Source organism: Miniopterus natalensis, chromosome 2, assembly GCF_054644295.1.
Source record: "Miniopterus natalensis isolate mMinNat1 chromosome 2, mMinNat1.hap1, whole genome shotgun sequence".
Taxonomy (NCBI): Eukaryota; Metazoa; Chordata; class Mammalia; order Chiroptera; family Miniopteridae; genus Miniopterus; species Miniopterus natalensis.
In genome coordinates, this window is record NC_142082.1 from 26133562 (window position 1) to 26152501 (window position 18940).

An 18940-nucleotide genomic window follows, 5' to 3' on the forward strand; every position below is an offset into this window, starting at 1 on the left:
AATGTCTGGTCTGGGGTAGTCCTCTCCTCACCATGTCCAGGCCTTTAAAAATCATCACCTCCATCCATGCCCCATCCCCACCTTTCCCTGGAGGGCATCACTATCAAGCAGCTCTTTCCAGGAGCAATCTGGAGGTGGGGTGGTTCCTCCAGACACAGTGGAAATGTCTGGATTCATGTGCTGGTAACTGCCCCTTGTTGCCAGCACCAGTGCCTGTATAGGGGACAGAGGGCAGCTGAGGCCAGTCTCGCACCCCCTCACCACTCGGGTGTTCTCTTTGGGCATCCACCTTCCACCCCCAGCCTACCGGTACTCATGGAGTTTGTGCAAACAAACTGTATATCTTATGTGCTGATTCACTTTCCTAAATTCTATAGAACACAGACCCACAGGTTGCATCAGAGCTTTTGAGCATTCAGAATACAGCAGTGTCCTTTAAGTTTATAAAAATCATTAAAAAGGGCAAGAATAATGACATTTAATCAGCTTATGCAGTCTTATTATCAGAAGACTCATGATTTCTACCTGGTGTTTGAAATACTAAAAATAGTTCAACCACTCCTGACATCACCTCTGAAAACTCCTCAGGGTCTAGAGATCAGCCAGTGGCTCGGGAGTGACTGAAATGTTTACTATGTCAGTCCCTGCTCACAAGCTGATGAATGGGTTCAGAACTAGCCTCCCCAAGAGGTGTCACTTTGGCAGGTGGATTACTTTGAGCTGAAGGCAATCGAGTCCCTACAGGCTCATGAGAAACTTTTACCGCTCCTTCAAAGAATTTAATTAGGGCCCCGGCCAGTTTGGTTCAGTGGTTAGAGCGTCAGCCCATGGACCAAAGGGTCACAGGTTTCATTCCTGGTCAAGGGCACGTACCTGGGTTGCAGGTTCATTCCCCAGCCCCAGTCGGGGCATGTGCGAGAGGCAATCAATTGACGTTTCTCCCTCTCTGCCCCCTGCCCCAATCCCTTCCACTCTATAAATAAATAAATAATAAATTTTTTAAAAAAAGAATTTAATTAGAGGCCTTGCCCATAATCATAATTATCACCAGCCCTGGCTTCAGTTGGTTGGAATGTTGTCCCATACACCAAAAGGTTGTGGGTTCGATTACGGGTCAGGGCACATACCTAGGTTGCGAGTTTGATTCCTGCTTGGGGCACATATGGGAGGCAATCAATTGATGTTTCTCACACACTGATCGCTCTCTCTCTCCCCCCCTTCCCCTCTCTCTAAAAGTCAAACAAAACATCCAACATATCCTCCGGTGACGATTAAAAAAATAGTAAGAGCTGTGACCACAGATAACTTTCTATGACCTGTCTATATGGCAAGGTAAACATCTAATTACTGAACATCTGCTCTTCTTATCATCCCGCAAATGACGCCCCTCTGAAGCCCGAGCACTTCAGAATGTCACACATGCCTCATTAGTTCAGAATGTCACGAATACCTTACTTTCCTTTCTGTCTCTGAACCCATGCCAGGGGTCTCTGACTCTCTCATGTACGTGGGGCTCCCATACATACATATGTAATTAAATTTGGTTATTTTCTCTTGTTAATCTGTTTATTATATCAGATAAAAGAACCCAGAAGGGTGTAGGAAAGTTTCTTCCTCCCCACACTGGTAAAAGGGTTCCCTGGGTACTCCTCAGCATTATGCTGTGTATTACATTTTCAGTAGCAACTGCACTTTCAGTGGCAAACCAGAAGGTGGACAGCAATATGTCACTCTGCTCCCCACACCTCCAGGGGTCACCTCACAACTTCTAGAAAGCCCCCAGCACTGCAGAGAAACCCTGGCTATGCCAATCTAGGACCCAGCAGCCAGTCCTGGATTCAAGGGGTTCACCACTTCCACTAACCTGGGAGTTTATTTTTTGGAACAAAATTTCAAAATCCAGGTGTTTGAAGCCATCACCACTGAGTCTTATGTTTTTTACCCCCAGTCTTTGCCTATATCCATTCCTGTATATTTATGTTTATTTATAAAGGAGAGATGGACTACCTGATCTTCTGAGTCAAAATTCAAGATATACCCTTTGTCTCTGGGAACAGTCATTTTTAACAGACACTTTCTAAAAATCAAAAGCGTGTGGGCACTAAAGATTTGAAAAGTGAAAGCATCTAATGTCCAGGCAGTTTATTCCAAAGCATACTTCCTCAGGCTGTTTTCTACAGGACACTGTGCTCCACGGCCAAGAGCTGGTGTTCTGTGAATGCAGGATTCCATGCCACTCCCTGGGGAAGGTGCTGACTTCCTCCCCATCATGGAGCGTCAGAGTGGCTGGGGGAGGGCTAGAACACACTGGAAGCTCTGAGAACTCTTGTAGTAAAACCTGATTTTAGGTGACTCTACCCAAAAACTTTTTAATAATGTAACACCATCTGCCAGGCCAGGCATGGCTCAGCGGTTGAACATCGACCTAGGATCCAGGGGGCAGCAGTTTGGTTCCCAGTCAGGGCACATGCCTGGGTTGCGGGCCCGATCCCTAGTTGGGGGCGTGCAGAAGGCAGCCAATCAATGACGACTCTCTCATTACTGATGTTTCTATCTCTCTCCCCCTCTTCCTTCCTCTCTCTGAAATCAATAAGGATATACTTAAAAAATAATAATAATGAATAATAATAATGTAACACCATCCAACCAGCTTCTCCTCTGTCCAACTCTTAAATTCTCCAGATGTTTCTGTGACATCTGGATCATTACTGAGAAGAAGGGGGAATGAGTTATGGGAGTACAGAGAATTTGGTTTTTTCCCCGTGAAAAAATTCTGTAAAAACAATCATTACCATCACATTTTACTGTATAATATCCTTACCTTTCGATGTCATTGTCCCTATTTAATATCTCCATGTAGTTATCCTTTAGCCTTAGGTACGTAAAACCAAGCCTGCAAAGGAGAAGGCAAATCCAGGGGTTAACTTGAAATTTTGATATTCCTCTTTCATAGAACATTTCTGTTTTACACTCGGGTAAAGCTTTCTTCTTGAAAAAGAAATACCCCTGGTAAAACAGAGGTAGTAAACTGAATTATAAACTTAGGAAATTATAATACTGAATTTACTCACCATCTCAAAAACTTCTCCAAGAACCAAAAGAATTTCTGACTTACCCTCCCAAGTGCCACATCACTGAGGTACATTCTTATTGGTGGGTATTCACAGGTTTCAGAAAGACAGTAGGTCTGTGGATTGGTTCCTGTCTATACTGACCCATTTTTCCTCACTGATCAGTGGCATTGTTTAGCAGAGGGTACATGTCGGAATTAGAAGGACCCTGAGAGACTGTCAATCTCCAGACCAACTCACTTTACTGATGAGGACACGATGCCCAGAGCAGGCTGCCAGTCAACAAACATCTGCAGAGCCCTTAACCTATAACACCCTCCTCATGTCACGTCAAGTGCTATGCAGGCACGTGCTGGGAATGCAGGAGGAAAAGGGCATGGCTTCTGGACTCCAGGAGTTCACAGATATGGGGGGGGAAATGTATCAATATAGCATGGAGCCATCATGGCATGAAGGCGCCATGGAACCTCAGGGACCCGACCCAGACAGCAGCTGGTAGGGCAGCTGAAGGAAAGGCTTCTTGGAAGGTGAGTCTAGGATGACAGGCAGGAGCAGCCTGTCCTAAGTCCTGATATTCTATGACTGAATTTGGCTTAATGTTCTGATACTCACTTAAAGGTAGAGAGAAATCTAGCTTTGAGAAATCTCCCACAGGCATGTGTGGATTTATACATTTAATAGGTGTGAAGTGATGTAATTTGCATACGTGATGTTAACTATTCAAATTGCATGGGAAACATACATTAGTCAACAATAAAAACACTGTTCTAATTAGATGAGAGGTGTTCAACGCCCACTTATCAATGGCAGCAAAGAGGGAAGATTAGTACCATTAGTGTTAAATTTGAATTATAAGCGGTGATAATTAGAAAAACATTTCCCTCAACTTGAAATTATGCCACATATCTGGAATATTTGTTTTTCCAAGTGTTTGCTTAAATGCCATATGTCATGAGGCAGCAAGAACTCCCAATAAAAAGATATTTAAGGAGAGTGCAAGAAGCACACAGACTTAATGAGAGGATACAAAGAAGGGGAAGCTAATGGTAAGAAAACCCCTGCAATCCCAACTTAATCCCTTTGCATCCTGTGTGACTTTGGGAAAGCTGCTTGAAATCTCTGGGTATCAATTCTTTAGGACAGGTGAGGAAGACTTTTCATAAGGGTGTCTAAGATTGTTTGCACTTTTAAAAGCTTGTGATTATTTGGAATGTCCTCTAACCTTCTTATTGAAGAAGCGAGCAGAGAAAACTATCCACACCAGACAGTGACAAACACTCTGGCAGCTGGGACCACGCCTCTTAACCACACAGATGGCAGGTTGTACTCAGGAGGGATCCACCTCTACCAACCTGGAGGTTGCAGAGACACGGAGCACAAAGGCAGTACCTGCTTGGCTCACCCCTCAGCAAGCATCCCAGGCACAGGGGCCTGACTCAGGACTCTTCCTGGAGGAGTCCAGGAGGAGTCCATTGTGGGGCTGAAAAGAACCCCAGGACCAGCTCAGCACACCCCTCACATCTGAGACCAGACTCGAGTGAAGCCAGAGACATACCTCTGGACACCCTCCACTAAGGCCACCTCGTCAGGTGAGGATGATATGTACACACAGGACTTCCCCGAGTCTGGTGACTTCCTGGGCCCATCCACGTCATCATCATCTTTGACCTGGATGGTGTGGCACAGACAGAGGGCCCGGAAAAACAGCTCTTCTCGCTCCTGTAAAAAATGCAGTACAAACACCCACATGTCTATGGCATGTCAGCTTAAAGAAGGGAATGAAACAGAAGACAATAAACAATGAAGCAGGACATGCAACTCTTAAGGGTTAGGAAGTATTAGTTTCGCCTTTGGTGTAACTGTGGCTTTTGTTCATTCTTGGGCACTTCTACGATACGATCAAGACCTGTGGGCTATGAAGACTAAAAGGAAATGAATGTTCAGTGAGATGACGTGATAGGTTCAAGGTCACAAGAGGAGAACACAGTGGGCAGAGCCTCAGGCCAGCTGAGGTGGCACTGCAGGGCCTCTGGGGCCTGGGTTCCCTCAGGCCTCCAGGAAGCTTTCTCAGGGGTTCTGGGATACTACTGTGGCCAAGGGGGACCAAGAAGGGCTGGACTTGCATCCCGTGTGCCAGGTGGGGGGAATTCCAGCTGGTGGCAAGAGTGTGCAATGACTGTGGAGCACCTCACAAAGGCCACAGACCACCTGCCCCTCTTCTCTCAGACTGGGGTAAAATGGTGGTTTCTGTACTGAAATCACCTGAAGCACATGTAGCGGGACGTATGGTTTGCTTGGTCACAACGGGCTGTCACAATACAGCCCACTAAGGCAGGCTACCCTTGGTGCCCTAGGGGACACCACACAGGGCTCTGAGGTCACCAGGCTTTCTGGGATGGTCTCCTGGATGACCACTGATGAGGGTCACAGCTTCCTCCTAGAAAAGCTGAGATCTGAAGCCACAGCACTTGGTGTGTGTACATGTGTGTGCACATGTCTCTCTCTGTGTGTGCACACTCACATGTGCATGCATGTCTCTGTGTGTGTGCACTCACGTCAGTGCATGTCTGTGCGTCTGTATCTGTGTGCACACATATGAGGGTATGTGTGTGGGGTATATCTATGTGTGTACGTGAGTGTGGGGCATGTGTGTGTGTGTGTGTGCATGTATGCTTGAGCATGAGTGTGAACATGTATAGAGCACAAGCACATGTGGTATGCAGGTGACTTTGCTCATAGCCCACCGTCTTCCCTGCTTGTCCACATTTTTAAAGCTGATCCTAACATGATGTGACCGGCCAGATTCACTGGTGGGAAATAGTAGCATCTCACCATTCTTCTCACTCAAGTCACTGGAAGATCCATGTCTTTCCTGGATCCCAGAACAAGAGGCGATACCAGGCTACCTTGTGAACTGGGACAGTGTGACAGTGTTGGTCCCTAAAGGGAAAACACCTGCTGAGAAAGTGGCCACCTACCCTCCCACTGACCCCCGGGGAAGAGTCGATCATGTCGATGCCGGAAGCGCCGGGGAGAACCTGCCCATTGCAGATGACATGCGGCACGTAGACGTGGCCCTCGATGCAGCACTCCTTGAACTCCATGTTGTTTTCTGTGAGGGTGCCGGTCTTGTCGGTGAAGATGTACTCCACCTGCGGACACAAGGCTTGGCTGGGTGGTGCTGGCCCAGAATTCACACGCCCTTCTCGGAGAGGGAGGAGCAGCTCGCTGCCTCCGATCCCAGGGAAGCTGCATCTCCTGCCTTCAATGTTTTCCATATGAAACAGATTTCAGGTTTTACCCCCAAAATATTCCTTCACCAGGCTGAACTACGAGCATCTGGACAACCTATCCTCTCCCAGCTTCCGAGTGCCTGAGCAGTTCCAACAGGGCCTGACCCAGGAGCTGGAGGGAAGGCCTTCTCTCTCACCAGGACAAAGGTAGTTTTACTTTTCTCTGGATGCAAAGCTCAAAGAACACATCCTCTTAGTCACTTCACCATGAATGGAAAAGCTGGGAGGAGCCAGCCTTCCATTTGTTGAAAAGATAGGAGTGTGGGAGATGTGGGGGTGTTGACCTAAATCTTATCTAACAAACAACTGAAGGATATAAAATACAATAAACTTATTCTATAAGATCTGGGAGGTCAAAAATCACACTATCATTTAAGGTTTAGAAGATACAATTCAAACATATAAAAGAACAAAACAAATTTCAGACAGAAAACCATGAAAAGTGTTAAAACTACACCTGGTTTTAAACACTAAATTTAGATAAACTCTGATTACGTATTTCATGGATAACTAGAAGAAAGTGGGGAATTCTGGAACCCACATAACATGGTGAAGAGGCTGTCAGAAGTGTGCCTCCCGCTGTCAGAGGCCTGCTGGTCCGAGGGTCTAGGGTAGGGGGGAGGTCAGGGTGCCCAGTCAAGGCTCAGTCCTTCCAACACACAGGACACAGAGGTAGAGTTTAAAGTGATAATAAAGTACAGAAGTGTGGGAAGCAGAAAAGACTTATAATACCAGCTATATGTTTTATAATATGTCTTTTCAGTTAGGTCTCTCAGAAAAATGATCTTCTTTGTCTTAAATCCCACAGCCAGAAAATGCCTTTTCCATATGTGCTTGGCTCTAACAAGTAACTTGTAAGTACAAAGTTGTCCCTTATGAATATACTTTTAAAAATCTACCATTCAAATGCTTGCCCAGAGGACCAAGGCAAGGTTAGGGGGACAGGCCTCTCCCTAACTCTCATTTTCAAGAAAGAGGCCACGTTTTGGGCCAGGTAGACCAGGTGATCATGGATGGCAATGACTTCCACCCCTGGCAGTTCCATTGGACACCATGGTGGGTGCCTCATCTCCATTATCTCATTCAATCCCCTCTACACTCTGGCAAGGCAGGTACCTGTTATTACACCCATTCTACAAATGGAGTCTAGGTGCACAGAGCTCATGCCACCTGCCCCAAGCCATGAAGTTATCAATGTGGAGCAGAATTTCAATGTAGGTATTTTGAGCCCTGCAATACAGCAGGCTATTGAAACTCCCCGGGGTCTCACTTTGCTTATTTTTTTTTTTTTTTTTTTAATATATCTTTATTGATTTCAGAGAGAGGAAGAGAGAGGGAGAGAAAGATAGACACATCAATGATGAGAGAGTCATTGATCGGCTGCCTACTGCACGCCCGACTGGAGATCGAGCCCACAACCCGGGCATGTGCCCTGACCAAGAATCAAACCCCGATTGCCTGGGTCCTGGGTCGACGCTCAACCACTGAGCCACGCCCGGCCGGGCTGCTCACCTTTAAAATGAGGCTAACTGGCTCACTGTCAGAACTGAAGGAAATCCTGGATCAAAGCCGAGTGCAATGCCTATGAACTAGGTACTCAATAAACGTTAGCTCACCTTTACCCATTCACCTCAATTCACAGCATTATCCAGAATGAGCACCAGTTAGGCCATGGATGAGCTTACATCAACCAGTTAATGTAATTAATTTTGCATAACTTGTAAATATAAAAGCACTACCGGCTGTCATACCATTAAAGTTAAAAAAACACACAGGATTTTGTTCTTGTCTTTCCCCAGTTAAAGGACCTGTCTCTCTGCACCAATTAAAATGGAAAAGTTGTCACCTGACCATCTGGATGATTTGCCTGTGTGATAGGAATCATTTAGAATCTAGATACCTGGGAACATAAAACGGAGGGATTCAATTGTCAAAAGGTTATAAAAGACAATTCAGGAGACACTGACCTGTCCTAACTCTTCGTTTAAATCTGAGGTGTTGACCAGAGGCCCTTCACCCATGTCCTCGTCAAACATCTCTTCATCCCAGGTGATGAAATACGAGCCAAGGAACTTCTGCATCTCCACCGTGACGTACATGGACACGGGGATGATGTAGTTGAACAGAACCATGAAGGCCAGGAAGTCCGTGAACGCCCTGAGAAACTGAGAGAACACTGCGTGATTTCCCACGTCCACACCCCAGCATCACAACCATTTAAAACAGGCACAAATCACACATGTGCAATTTTTAAATACAAGTACTTCAAATACAAAGATAAGGCTTAATCAGGGGCTGCAGCAGCCATTGGATGACTTGACTGTCACTTAATTTTAGCACTGCAATGGCCTAGGGGCCAGCCAGGTCTCTGGGCTGCGGGGGGGAAGGATTAGTCACTTGTTCCACAGACACTCTGTCAGGAGACAGGCCTCCCAGGTGAGAGCCAGTGGGAAACTTTATATGTTGAGTGTTCCTAGTTTCCTTTGAGACTCTTGACAAATGACCAAATGACACTGTAATAACCCATAGATGTAAAAAATATCAATCTGGCACAAATGAGTTTTCTGTATAGTTTTGTCCTTACCGCTAAGCCACTTGGTTTTTTGGGAGGCCCAACTGAATACACGAAAGAAGTGGGGACCCTAGTCTGGATTTTCACAAAGGCCCACGCTGAACTCAGTGGACGCTGGTCTGGATTTGTACCAGATCTGCTCTGATCAGTGCACCCTGGTTGGCACTGACACCCAGCTCAGGTCTGCACTGTGTAGACATGGTCTGGATTTGCGCACAGCCCTAGTCTGTGCTGAGTGGACCATGGTATAGAGTTGCACATGGCTCAGGTCTGGACTCAGTGGGCCCAACCAGAAAACTATACTGTTTTAAGTAGAGGAGGTTCAACCAAATTATTTTAACATACTGGTTTGGGGGAAAATACTTTTCATAAACATGGGCAACTGAACTGAAGTCCCTCTAAGGAAAAATGAAACCAATTCTTACCTTAATTTCAATATAATTGAGATTCTCCTTTTTCCCATATACTTAACATAAGTAAGTACCATTTACCTCACAATCATTAATGAGCATTCACTGAGCATCCTCTAAATATGGGACACTGCTCTGGGTTCTGGAAACACCAAAAGCATTTAAGGTGCATCCATATGAATTTACTATGGGAACCAATACCTTTCCAGACTTGTATATTCAAATACCCAAAGAAGGCAAGAGCAACCAATATCCACAGCCAGACAGGCAACTGATATTTCCAATAGCAATGCATACATCGACTATAAAGATTTAATCAATCACAACTTCATCATGTTCTGTTAACACATTTTCTTAACAACAGCCTATAGGGCATCTTTGATCACTATGAAGGAAATCAGTTTCCATACCAGGTTCCTCTGTCTTTCTGCTTCGGTTTTCTGATTATACCATGGCTCATCTCGGGATGGTTCACTCTGCCATACGTATTTCAGGACAGTATTTATCAGTGCTTTACTGATTAGAATGCAGAGGTACACAATGAGGAATACATTCATTGATCTAAAACACAAGACAGTGATGGTGACTTAGTTACTGCTCCCTGAAGAACTGCGAGCTGTATACCTGTGTGTCAAGGTGAACACATTGTGACAAGACAGATTAGGAATAGCAAAGCAATGAGTTTAAAAGACCCCTCCCCCAATCAACTGACAGTGAAAAAAATAACATAAGTGCATATCTAAGTCCCCTCCGTGGTCAATGGCACGTGATTCTAGATGTCACAAGGGAAACAGCTAAGTAAACAGAATGTTTTGTAAACAGGAGAGAGAACGCCACACAACCGCATTGCCAACAGGGTTTCTGCATGGTCTAGGACTCTAGCATTTAAAGAACATCGAGAAATCGATTTCTTCTACCATTAAGCATCAACCAATGAGTTCCAAATTTAGAGATTACCACCAGGAAGGAGGGGGGGGGAGGGAGGACGAGGAGGAGGGAGGGGTGGGGAGGGAGGGAGGTCAACACTAAAGGAAACACCCTCTGTGTAAGAATACTGCTGAATCCTTAGCCAATGTCTTAGCAGATCTCATGAAGGAAGTGTGATTTTCCAAAATCTATTACCTGAAACCTATTTGTCAATGGCGATATCTGGAAACAAAGCATTCTTGCTTGAGAGCCAAATCCGCATTTTTGTATTTGAAGTAGCCAGAGACAGACAGGGACACAGGATCACATTTCTAGACTGGCATTTCGAGAGTGGGCAGAGGGCACTCTAACAGTCTTCCCCCAAATTTGAAAGTAGCACACAGCTCTCTGTTAAATAATTTGTAACCACTCAGTGATCCACTTCAAGTCAAGGATAGACTTTAACAAGAGGCAAAGACAAAAAAATTCTGGGCTACATTTTCTTACAAATTCAACTCTCTCCTTGACTTACTTTTATAAGAATTTTATGGTCTAAGTAAGAAGACTGTTCTCTCTGCTAATGCTTTCCGCAATAAAACGTGGTTTTCAACACCCCAAATTAAAAAATGACCCTACTTTGACTTTATCATGAAATGGTGGGAGGAACTGTTGGACATCTGCAAATGACTTTGAACTGGGACTTTGGGGCGTCCACATGAGGGAGCCTGTGGAAGTGGGCTGAAGGTGTCCTATGTCCCCACAAAATAAGAGTCGATCTAAGTAATCAGCTCTACTGTATCTAGACACCATGAAGGAACTGCTAATAAGCCAAGAGGAAAATGTTTTCATATCTACTGTGGTCTGGGATAGTGTTAAGTCACAGATTTTTCAGCACTTCAGACAACGGGGGTTGAACCTTACTTTTCTACAGCAGATCGTTTCTGGGATTTTGATTGGTAATTTAATGCCATCTTGGTTTCCATGCCCGTGTAAATAGCAACACCTGTAATGTAGAATAAATGTCAGAACAATAACACAATTGTATTTGCCTCTATATAGTAAGTTACACACAGCTATGGCAAAAATGGGATTTTGGATAAAAATTAATTCTATTTTTTTTTAAATATATCTGTATTGATTTCAGGGAGAGGGAGAGAGAAAGAGAGAAACATCAATGATGAGAGAGTCACTGATCGCTGCCTAGGCCGCAACCCGGGCATGTGCCCTGATCGGGAATTGAACCCTGATCACCTGGATCCTAGGTCGACGCTCAGCCGATGAGCCACGCCCGGCCAGGCAGTTCTATTTTTAATTTCACTGGCCAGCTAGCTGCTCATAAACAGAGTAACACAACAGGATTCTTTAGACTAAAGAAATACATTTTATTTCCTGCATAGAGAACAATCTGTACTTTTTTTTTTGAAGTTCAGATTTTAATAAATTGGGTTTTCCCACAACAGAACACACCTGTATATTTTAAGTTGTCCCATTTTAATTAAAACATAAAAAATAACCCACCAGAAAATGGGAGATACTAGCAAAGAAATGCAGCCACTAGAAAAAAACTTGTTAAAAAATATACTATGTGAATTCTTTCATGGATTAATTTTCTGTTTCTGAGACAAAAACTATAGGCACTTAATATACAAGCAATATCCCCAGATGTCATTGCTTTATGGATTGTGGTTATACATCAATACTGGTTCTCTTAGTGAAGCAGAATTATTGCCGCCATCAAGTCCACAGCACCTCAAAGTACAAGAGATGCTTTTACAGTGCCATTGTAATTACTTAACATATCCTGAATTTTAGAGACTATGATTAATAATTCACTAATTAAAACATTTACCGAAGATTTTCTCAGTGTTCTTTAGCGTGGCTCCTCTAAGAAGCAAGTTTTCCGATCCTAATGGCCTGTAAAGACAAGAATGACCAGAAACAGGGCACTGGAGAAATCACAGTGAGCCAAGCTACAAGGTGAAAATCAATTCATTTGCCTAACAGATTTCATTTTAAGAGGAAATCGTCTAAATATAGATTTGCTTATATTCAGATTAGAAAAGTTAGCCTGGGTCCATGTAAAAGTGTGTGTGATCCCTGCCTGTGGGGAAAGGTTAAGAACCTGTTCTGGTGGAAGAACTCTGCAGGGTTCTAGTTTTGCGAGCACCTGCTATCCCCGTGGGGCACTTGTTGGGAATGCAGGCTCCCAGCCCCACCCCAGACCTACTGAGCCAGATCTGAACATGGTTTCTTGTTTTGTTTTCAGATCTGAATGCTTTAACTACATTCTACCAGAATTGCTCATGAGGGTGGTGGGCTGACAAGGGAGGGTCCCCGCACCAGTGCCATCAGCAGCACCTGGGGACATGTCAGAAGAGTCACCTTGACAAACTGAATCAGAAACCTGCTTCTAACAGGTGTCAGGTTTGAGGACCATTGGACTGGAGGGCCCCCAAATGTTCTGGGAAATAGGGTGGTGCCTGTGAGGCATGTGGCACCAAGCTGTTTCTATCACATCGCTAGGGAGACTCTGTGTCTCATGTAAGACAATCACACTTTAAAGACGAAGGCTGGGATACTCTGTGTGCATTTATAAACTGGCAGTCAAGTCCACAAAGACCCTCTGAATGGGGATGGCTATAAATCTGGAACAATCCACGCACTGCTACTTTGGGAAGAAACACGCAACAACCAAGGAATTCTAAAATCACACAAGGAAGAACCAGCACCGCCCTAAGCACTCAACACTCAACAGGGAGCAATGGACAAAATCTCTGACTCCAGGAGGCTCACATTCTAGCAATTCCCCTTGTTGATGGAGTAATAATCTCTTCTCATTTCCCAGGAATACAAGAAAAATACCAAGCAGAATTCAACTTAACAAATTTTGCTACTGTCAGCATTCTAATTATTTTCTTTGTAAGGGAAAGAGTTGAAAGCATTTGTTGAAGTTTGCTTTTTACTTCATCACTGTATTTAATTTCCTTTAACCACGGAATGTTGAGAGCCTACTGAATGCTATAAACTTAAAATGTGTTCAGTATATTTAGCTGATAGAGCTCAGGACTGTGTCCAGCTGAAGAGGAGAGAGGGGGCTGCTGAGTGTGGAGAGTTGCCTGGGACACATTTGACCTGATGTGTCTGCCCAGGGCTATCTGATGCTCTCAGCACTCATCCCTCAGCCTAGCAGCTACGAACGAGAGCTTCTGGGGCTGCACACTTGCTGCTGTCTGGCTGTATTATAAGCACTGTCTGCCTCTGTGAGCTACACTCTAACAATAATTCATGTTGAATGTGCTCATGAAAACAAATGGCCCCTTTAAAAAGTGGCTCTGGGAAGTCTAAAAATAATTTACTTTAAAAAGTACTTTGCTTCCAGTTTGGACAGGCGGATGAAGAAATATTACCCTAAATGGATTAAGAACTTAGATATATAATTCATAACTGTCCACACCACAAACTTATAAACATCTTTAAGTACCCAAATGCTAAAAGTCTGCTGAATAGTATAAGTGCATAAAAAGCTAAACTAGAACTGCTATCAAAATACAAAATGTGTTAGTAATCATCTTCCCAAGCTATTCAGCATTAAACCTCATCTAAATAGAAAGCATGAAAAGCCTGCAGTGTTTACTTTCTCGGATTCATCCCATCAGCAATATGAATAAATCTTAATCTATTACTTGTTCGAGCACTAATTCTCACAAGACACAGAAATACAGGTTATTCTTCTAAAGTAACTAGGAATTACCTATAGACTAATGTGTATTTTAGGAAAGGCCATGGCAATGCCTCCATAAATTGTGAAAAGCACCAACTAACCAGCTGATAAATACTGGTGATAAAAACATGCTAAGAAGTGCACAAATTATTTCCTTAAAACAAATAGTTTCGGGAACCTCAGAAGGAGATAAGCCCCAATGAATTATATTTCAGTAACTTAGCATTTTGTAGCAATTTCCCATTTAGTTTATTTCTACTTCTGGGCAACTTTTTTTCTTTTTAAAATACAAAAGTACTATCAGGATATCAGCAATTTGGAGACAGCTTAAATTGGAAGAAAAATAATTTCTCTAACTAGTGAAGTTTACAAAAAAACGGTCAACTTATAAACCTACTTAAGGAAAACTTCCTAAACTGTAGATCTCTAATACCTCGGCAGCAGAGAACTGCCAGGATCTTGAAACAATGTTCAGATAAAACATCCATAGACCCGAGGAAGCAGACATAGCACAGACCCAGAGATACGTGGGCTGGATGATAACAGATCACACTTGTCCTGACCATAGGCAGGCGAGCACACCCACCTGTGACCTGCACCTGTCACAGCCAATGCCTGGGCAACAGGTGGATGTGAGCCTGCAACAGGCCCTTGTGAGACACATCCCCTAAATCCAGATGAAATCCAGAGCCAAAAACGTATCCCAGTAATGATTTGAGTAGATTCATACATTCCCAAAAAAAGGCTTCCAAGTCAGAAAACTTTCATCTTCATAGTTAACTACATATTGTCTATAAATTCTGAAAGGGAATTTCTAATGGGGGAAACCACACCCTCTCTTTTGTCTTGAAACTGCTGCATGGGCTCCTGAAGTCTCCCTGCTGTGAGAAGACCCTCAGCAGAATCTTCTAAGAGTGTCATTAGCTTGTTAACAAATACAGCTGTACACACAAGAGAAATCAGAAAACACTAAAACCTGGACTTCTGGAAATGTCTAATTCTACTTTCAAAACCCAATAGAACAGCAACAATAAAAAATTCACTTATAATTTAAAAATAAAGAGATGAAAGTCTCCAAAAGTGTTTAGAAGAAGCACATCACCTCACCTCACCACGGGGTCATTCTGATCGTTGTAAACATTTATGCGGCCCACAAACCTGGCAACAGAAAAGTCAGGTTACTGGCACGGCAGCCACATGGGTGGGACACGCAGACCGGAAGGGCCCTGTCCTACACACCCCCTTCCTAGTTCTAAGAAAGAAGGAAATGTGCACTCGTGACCCAGGGTTCTTTACACAAAAGCACATCCACTTCGACCTACACCACTCTACCTTCCTCCCCTTTTCTTAGTTCACTTTCTGTTCTTATTAACCTATGACTTAAATGATTTTCCTTAAAATCACTTCCTCAAAATACAGAAAATTATTTTCTTTTTGCAGAAAACTTAGTTCCATTAAGCCACTTCTAATGTTCGCATAAGTAGCTATAGGCTTAAATGTGGCTGGACTCTGAAAATATGTAAGTAACCTAGTTTTAACTCAGTCTTAACTTTTAAGCAGCGATTTACACTCTCTTTCCCAACAACTACGCTGCTAGACTATCTGGGATGGAGAGCGAGAACAATGTTTAGGGGATACAGAGATACTTGCTTGTAGAGGTCGGGCTGGGGCTGCTCGCACTCAATGGTAGCATGTAGACCATCTATATCTTCTTCAGTATGAAATCCCTTTGTGTCTTGAACTGCATAATGTGTCTACAGATTGACAAGAAATGTGAATTCACAACAAAAATGAACAACACACACCTAGCAGTCAATGCCTCCATTCCTAGGACAACACCGTCTAATTTTCTGTGCATATAAGTAAGACCAATTACAAAGCCTGGTTAGCGTATGAGAGAAGTAAAATAAAGAGTCTGCAAAGGTTAAAAAGTTATAGAATTATACATTACTACTGTTATTCCTGTATCTATTAGGTGCCATAAAGTTCTTCCATTCTTCCCCAGTGTCTTCAACTTAAAATGAATAGCAGGGCTGGGAATTCTTCCTCAAAATTGGACACTTTGATTGATTTATCTGTCATGGTGCTGACTATCAGTTAGGAAACAAATTTAGGAGCTAAAATACTCCTTTTTGTTTATATAACACCCTACTGTTTATAGAGAGCTGTCATCGGCATCAGGAACTGCCCTCTCCCGGCACTGTTTGGGAGTGTAAGCTTCCTGCATAGCTACTCACTCGGCCACCCGAGGGCTCCTCAAACCTGAATGTTCATCAGAATCCCCATGGAGGGCCTGTAGGGCACTGACTCCTGGACCCCACCTGAGATCATGTTAGAAATACAATTCTCAGGCCCCAGCCCAGAGTTTCTGATGCCATGGGTCTGGTGTGGGGCCCAAGGGTTGCATTTCTAACATGATCCTATGGGATGCCTAGGCTGCTGGCTGGGACCCCATTTGGAGACCAAAGGGCCAGATGGTATTAGTAAGCATGAACAGGTGGGCTTTCCTTGGGAGGAGAGAGGAAAGAAACACTGGTGCTTGAGGGGCTAGTGAAGGAGAATGCATCTCTAAATCTCCTCTTATCTTTCTCTCTAATAATCAAGTGTTAGACAAAGTGTTGCACGAATCAAAACAAACAGGAGATACAATCACAGCAACAGCATTTATAACATTTCAAGGGTATTGATCGTGTATCAATCAAGCACTTTGGGAAATTTTCTAGTTATGCCCTCACAAGAGCCCCTGGAAGGCAGGGTTGTCCCTATTTTACGGATGTGAAAACTCCAGAGAGGTCAAATGTCGGCCATGGTCAACCGAGCAATAAATGTGACCAGTGCAGGAGTGCCACTCCCCCACCCTGCCTTTAAGGAAAGGGCCAAGATCTACCCAGCCCCCAAGCCAAACACAATGCAGAGAAATGATGCTGGAGAGCACACATTCAAGATGCTGAGCACAACACACCGAAGGTCAAAGTGAAACATGGATTCTAATATCTTCGATTCTGACTGTTACAAAATTTTACCTGAAAAGAGTGATACACCCGGAGGCCTGCCCATCTGTTCATAGCAATGCTGAGACGTGTTTGAGCAGCGACATCCCTCGCGTGGGATGGGTGGGGTGGGAGAGCCCACTGCCAATAGTGAGGGGGGTTGTGGCTCTATGTTTATTTAGTACGCACTTTATTTATCCAGCACTTGATTATTAGAAAGATACAAGGAGATTTAGAAATGTTTACTGTCAGGAAGGACAGGAATATAAACTCTCCACACTCGAGAGACCGGTAACAGGTTACAATAAACACCTGACAACCAACCCAGGGATTTCCACTCCCAGAATTACTGTTGATCACAATTACTTGTGCCAGAATGACAATTCTCTTGGGATATGCTACAGAGAAAATGTGAAAGTAAATGCCGAAAAACCCCCACAGGGCTTTATACAATGATATCATGGATTATCCATAAGAAATTAGCATATCCTTTAGGGTTTTCACAAAGAAAATTTCTCTTTCTCATCCTAGAAATTGCCTATATTCATAGGTATTGTTTAAACACCGTGCTAAGAGTTGCAATTTTGTGAGCTGATGCCTTATAAATGGCTGAATCCATTCCACATGCTCACTTTTATAAATTCCTTGGAAGCTTCCAGATATTTTAAATAATGAAAACCTTAAAATTAATAGTGAAATGTTCTATTCTTTCATGATTGTTAATTAAAATTTGTAGCATCAGCTACCGGTACAGAATTCCATACTGAATATAAGAAATTAATTATAACTTTGGATATTAAAATATTTTAATAAAAAGACACTCACTGAAGTAATAGGCAAAATCTAGACTCATGTGCGACTTTTCACATAATTCCAGGGTAGTAAAGACACTAATTTTGACTAGGTAACATGAAAGCTTTCAAAATTTCAACAATCTATTCAGTACATCCTTAATATAGTACCTCTGCTAAATGACACAACTACACAAATAACATGAAGTTATTTCTGTTAACTCAAGATGGTTTGTTATTACAGATACTGACGGTGGAAAGAAAAAAGTAGAAAACAGAGAGAAACAAAAGTCAAAAAACAATATGGCCAGCACAAGTCCCTGGGTTTTCACTGAAAATTGGATTTCCAAACATGATGTAGTTTCTAGCCATACAAGTACAGCTGGGGACGGAAGGTAAGGCCCTGTAGAGGGGCTCCATCAAAAGGCACATTACTTTGTGACTTGATTCTCCATCTAAGCTGGCAGTTGTCACGTGGCAGGTGCCATCTCCACGGCTGCTGGAGAGGAAGATCAGGTCACAGGGGAAGGTCTCATCCTCCTTGACCATGACGATATCTCCAACCTGCAGGACAGACAGACAGCGCCATTAAATGAGTCCTGCCTCTGTGCAGCAGGGTTTTCTTTTCCTAAAGTGCCAGTCAATACTCACAGATACCATTATGGTGTTTGTTTACAGGAGGATATGCAGATGCTAATGTGACTCTAGAGAAAGATCATTTCCCAGGCATTCTGCCCAAACCGAGGACAGACTAGGTGAGGTTTCAATGCGCCAATTTTAGATCTGTGAAGCATCAAAGTGCATTATGATTGAATATTTTGCAATGGAAACACAGACAAACATCCATAACAGGAGTATCCTTGATTCAGCCAAACAGGATGAATTCTAGTGTTTCATTTATGTGTCCAAGTGGGAACTATTTTTGTAGGAAGGTGATTTAAAACTAGGTGTTCTATAAAGCAGGTAGGAGAGTTCTAAAAGCTGGCTGAACAACAGAACCAAGACACTGTCCAGATCACTCAAGCATGACTAAAAAGAAAGCAGAAGTGGAAATCACATTACAGAAACCACAGAGCAAAAACGAGTCACAGACTATTTGTCATACTGTTTTAAATAAGACAAAACCATCCCAGTTTTAGTACCATCACCAAACAAAACATCTAAATGACCTCCCAGAAAGGCCCCT

At 43.3% G+C, this 18940-nt stretch overlaps 1 protein-coding gene across 5 annotated transcripts in view; it reads right to left on the minus strand.

Moving 5' to 3' along the window:
* Nucleotides 1-18940, minus strand: part of ATP11A (ATPase phospholipid transporting 11A) — a 137071-nt gene that overhangs the window by 36231 nt on the left and 81900 nt on the right. For all 5 annotated transcript variants that reach the window (XM_087814217.1, XM_087814219.1, XM_087814221.1 and 2 more), the window contains exons 6-15: nt 18190-18318; nt 15624-15727; nt 15081-15131; nt 12102-12166; nt 11174-11255; nt 9757-9907; nt 8332-8529; nt 6050-6223; nt 4627-4790; nt 2822-2893 (exon numbers count right to left, since the gene is read on the minus strand). In XM_087814217.1, coding sequence (XP_087670343.1) covers nt 2822-2893; nt 4627-4790; nt 6050-6223; nt 8332-8529; nt 9757-9907; nt 11174-11255; nt 12102-12166; nt 15081-15131; nt 15624-15727; nt 18190-18318 — 1190 coding nt within the window. The remainder of the gene's footprint in view (nt 1-2821; nt 2894-4626; nt 4791-6049; nt 6224-8331; nt 8530-9756; nt 9908-11173; nt 11256-12101; nt 12167-15080; nt 15132-15623; nt 15728-18189; nt 18319-18940) is intronic.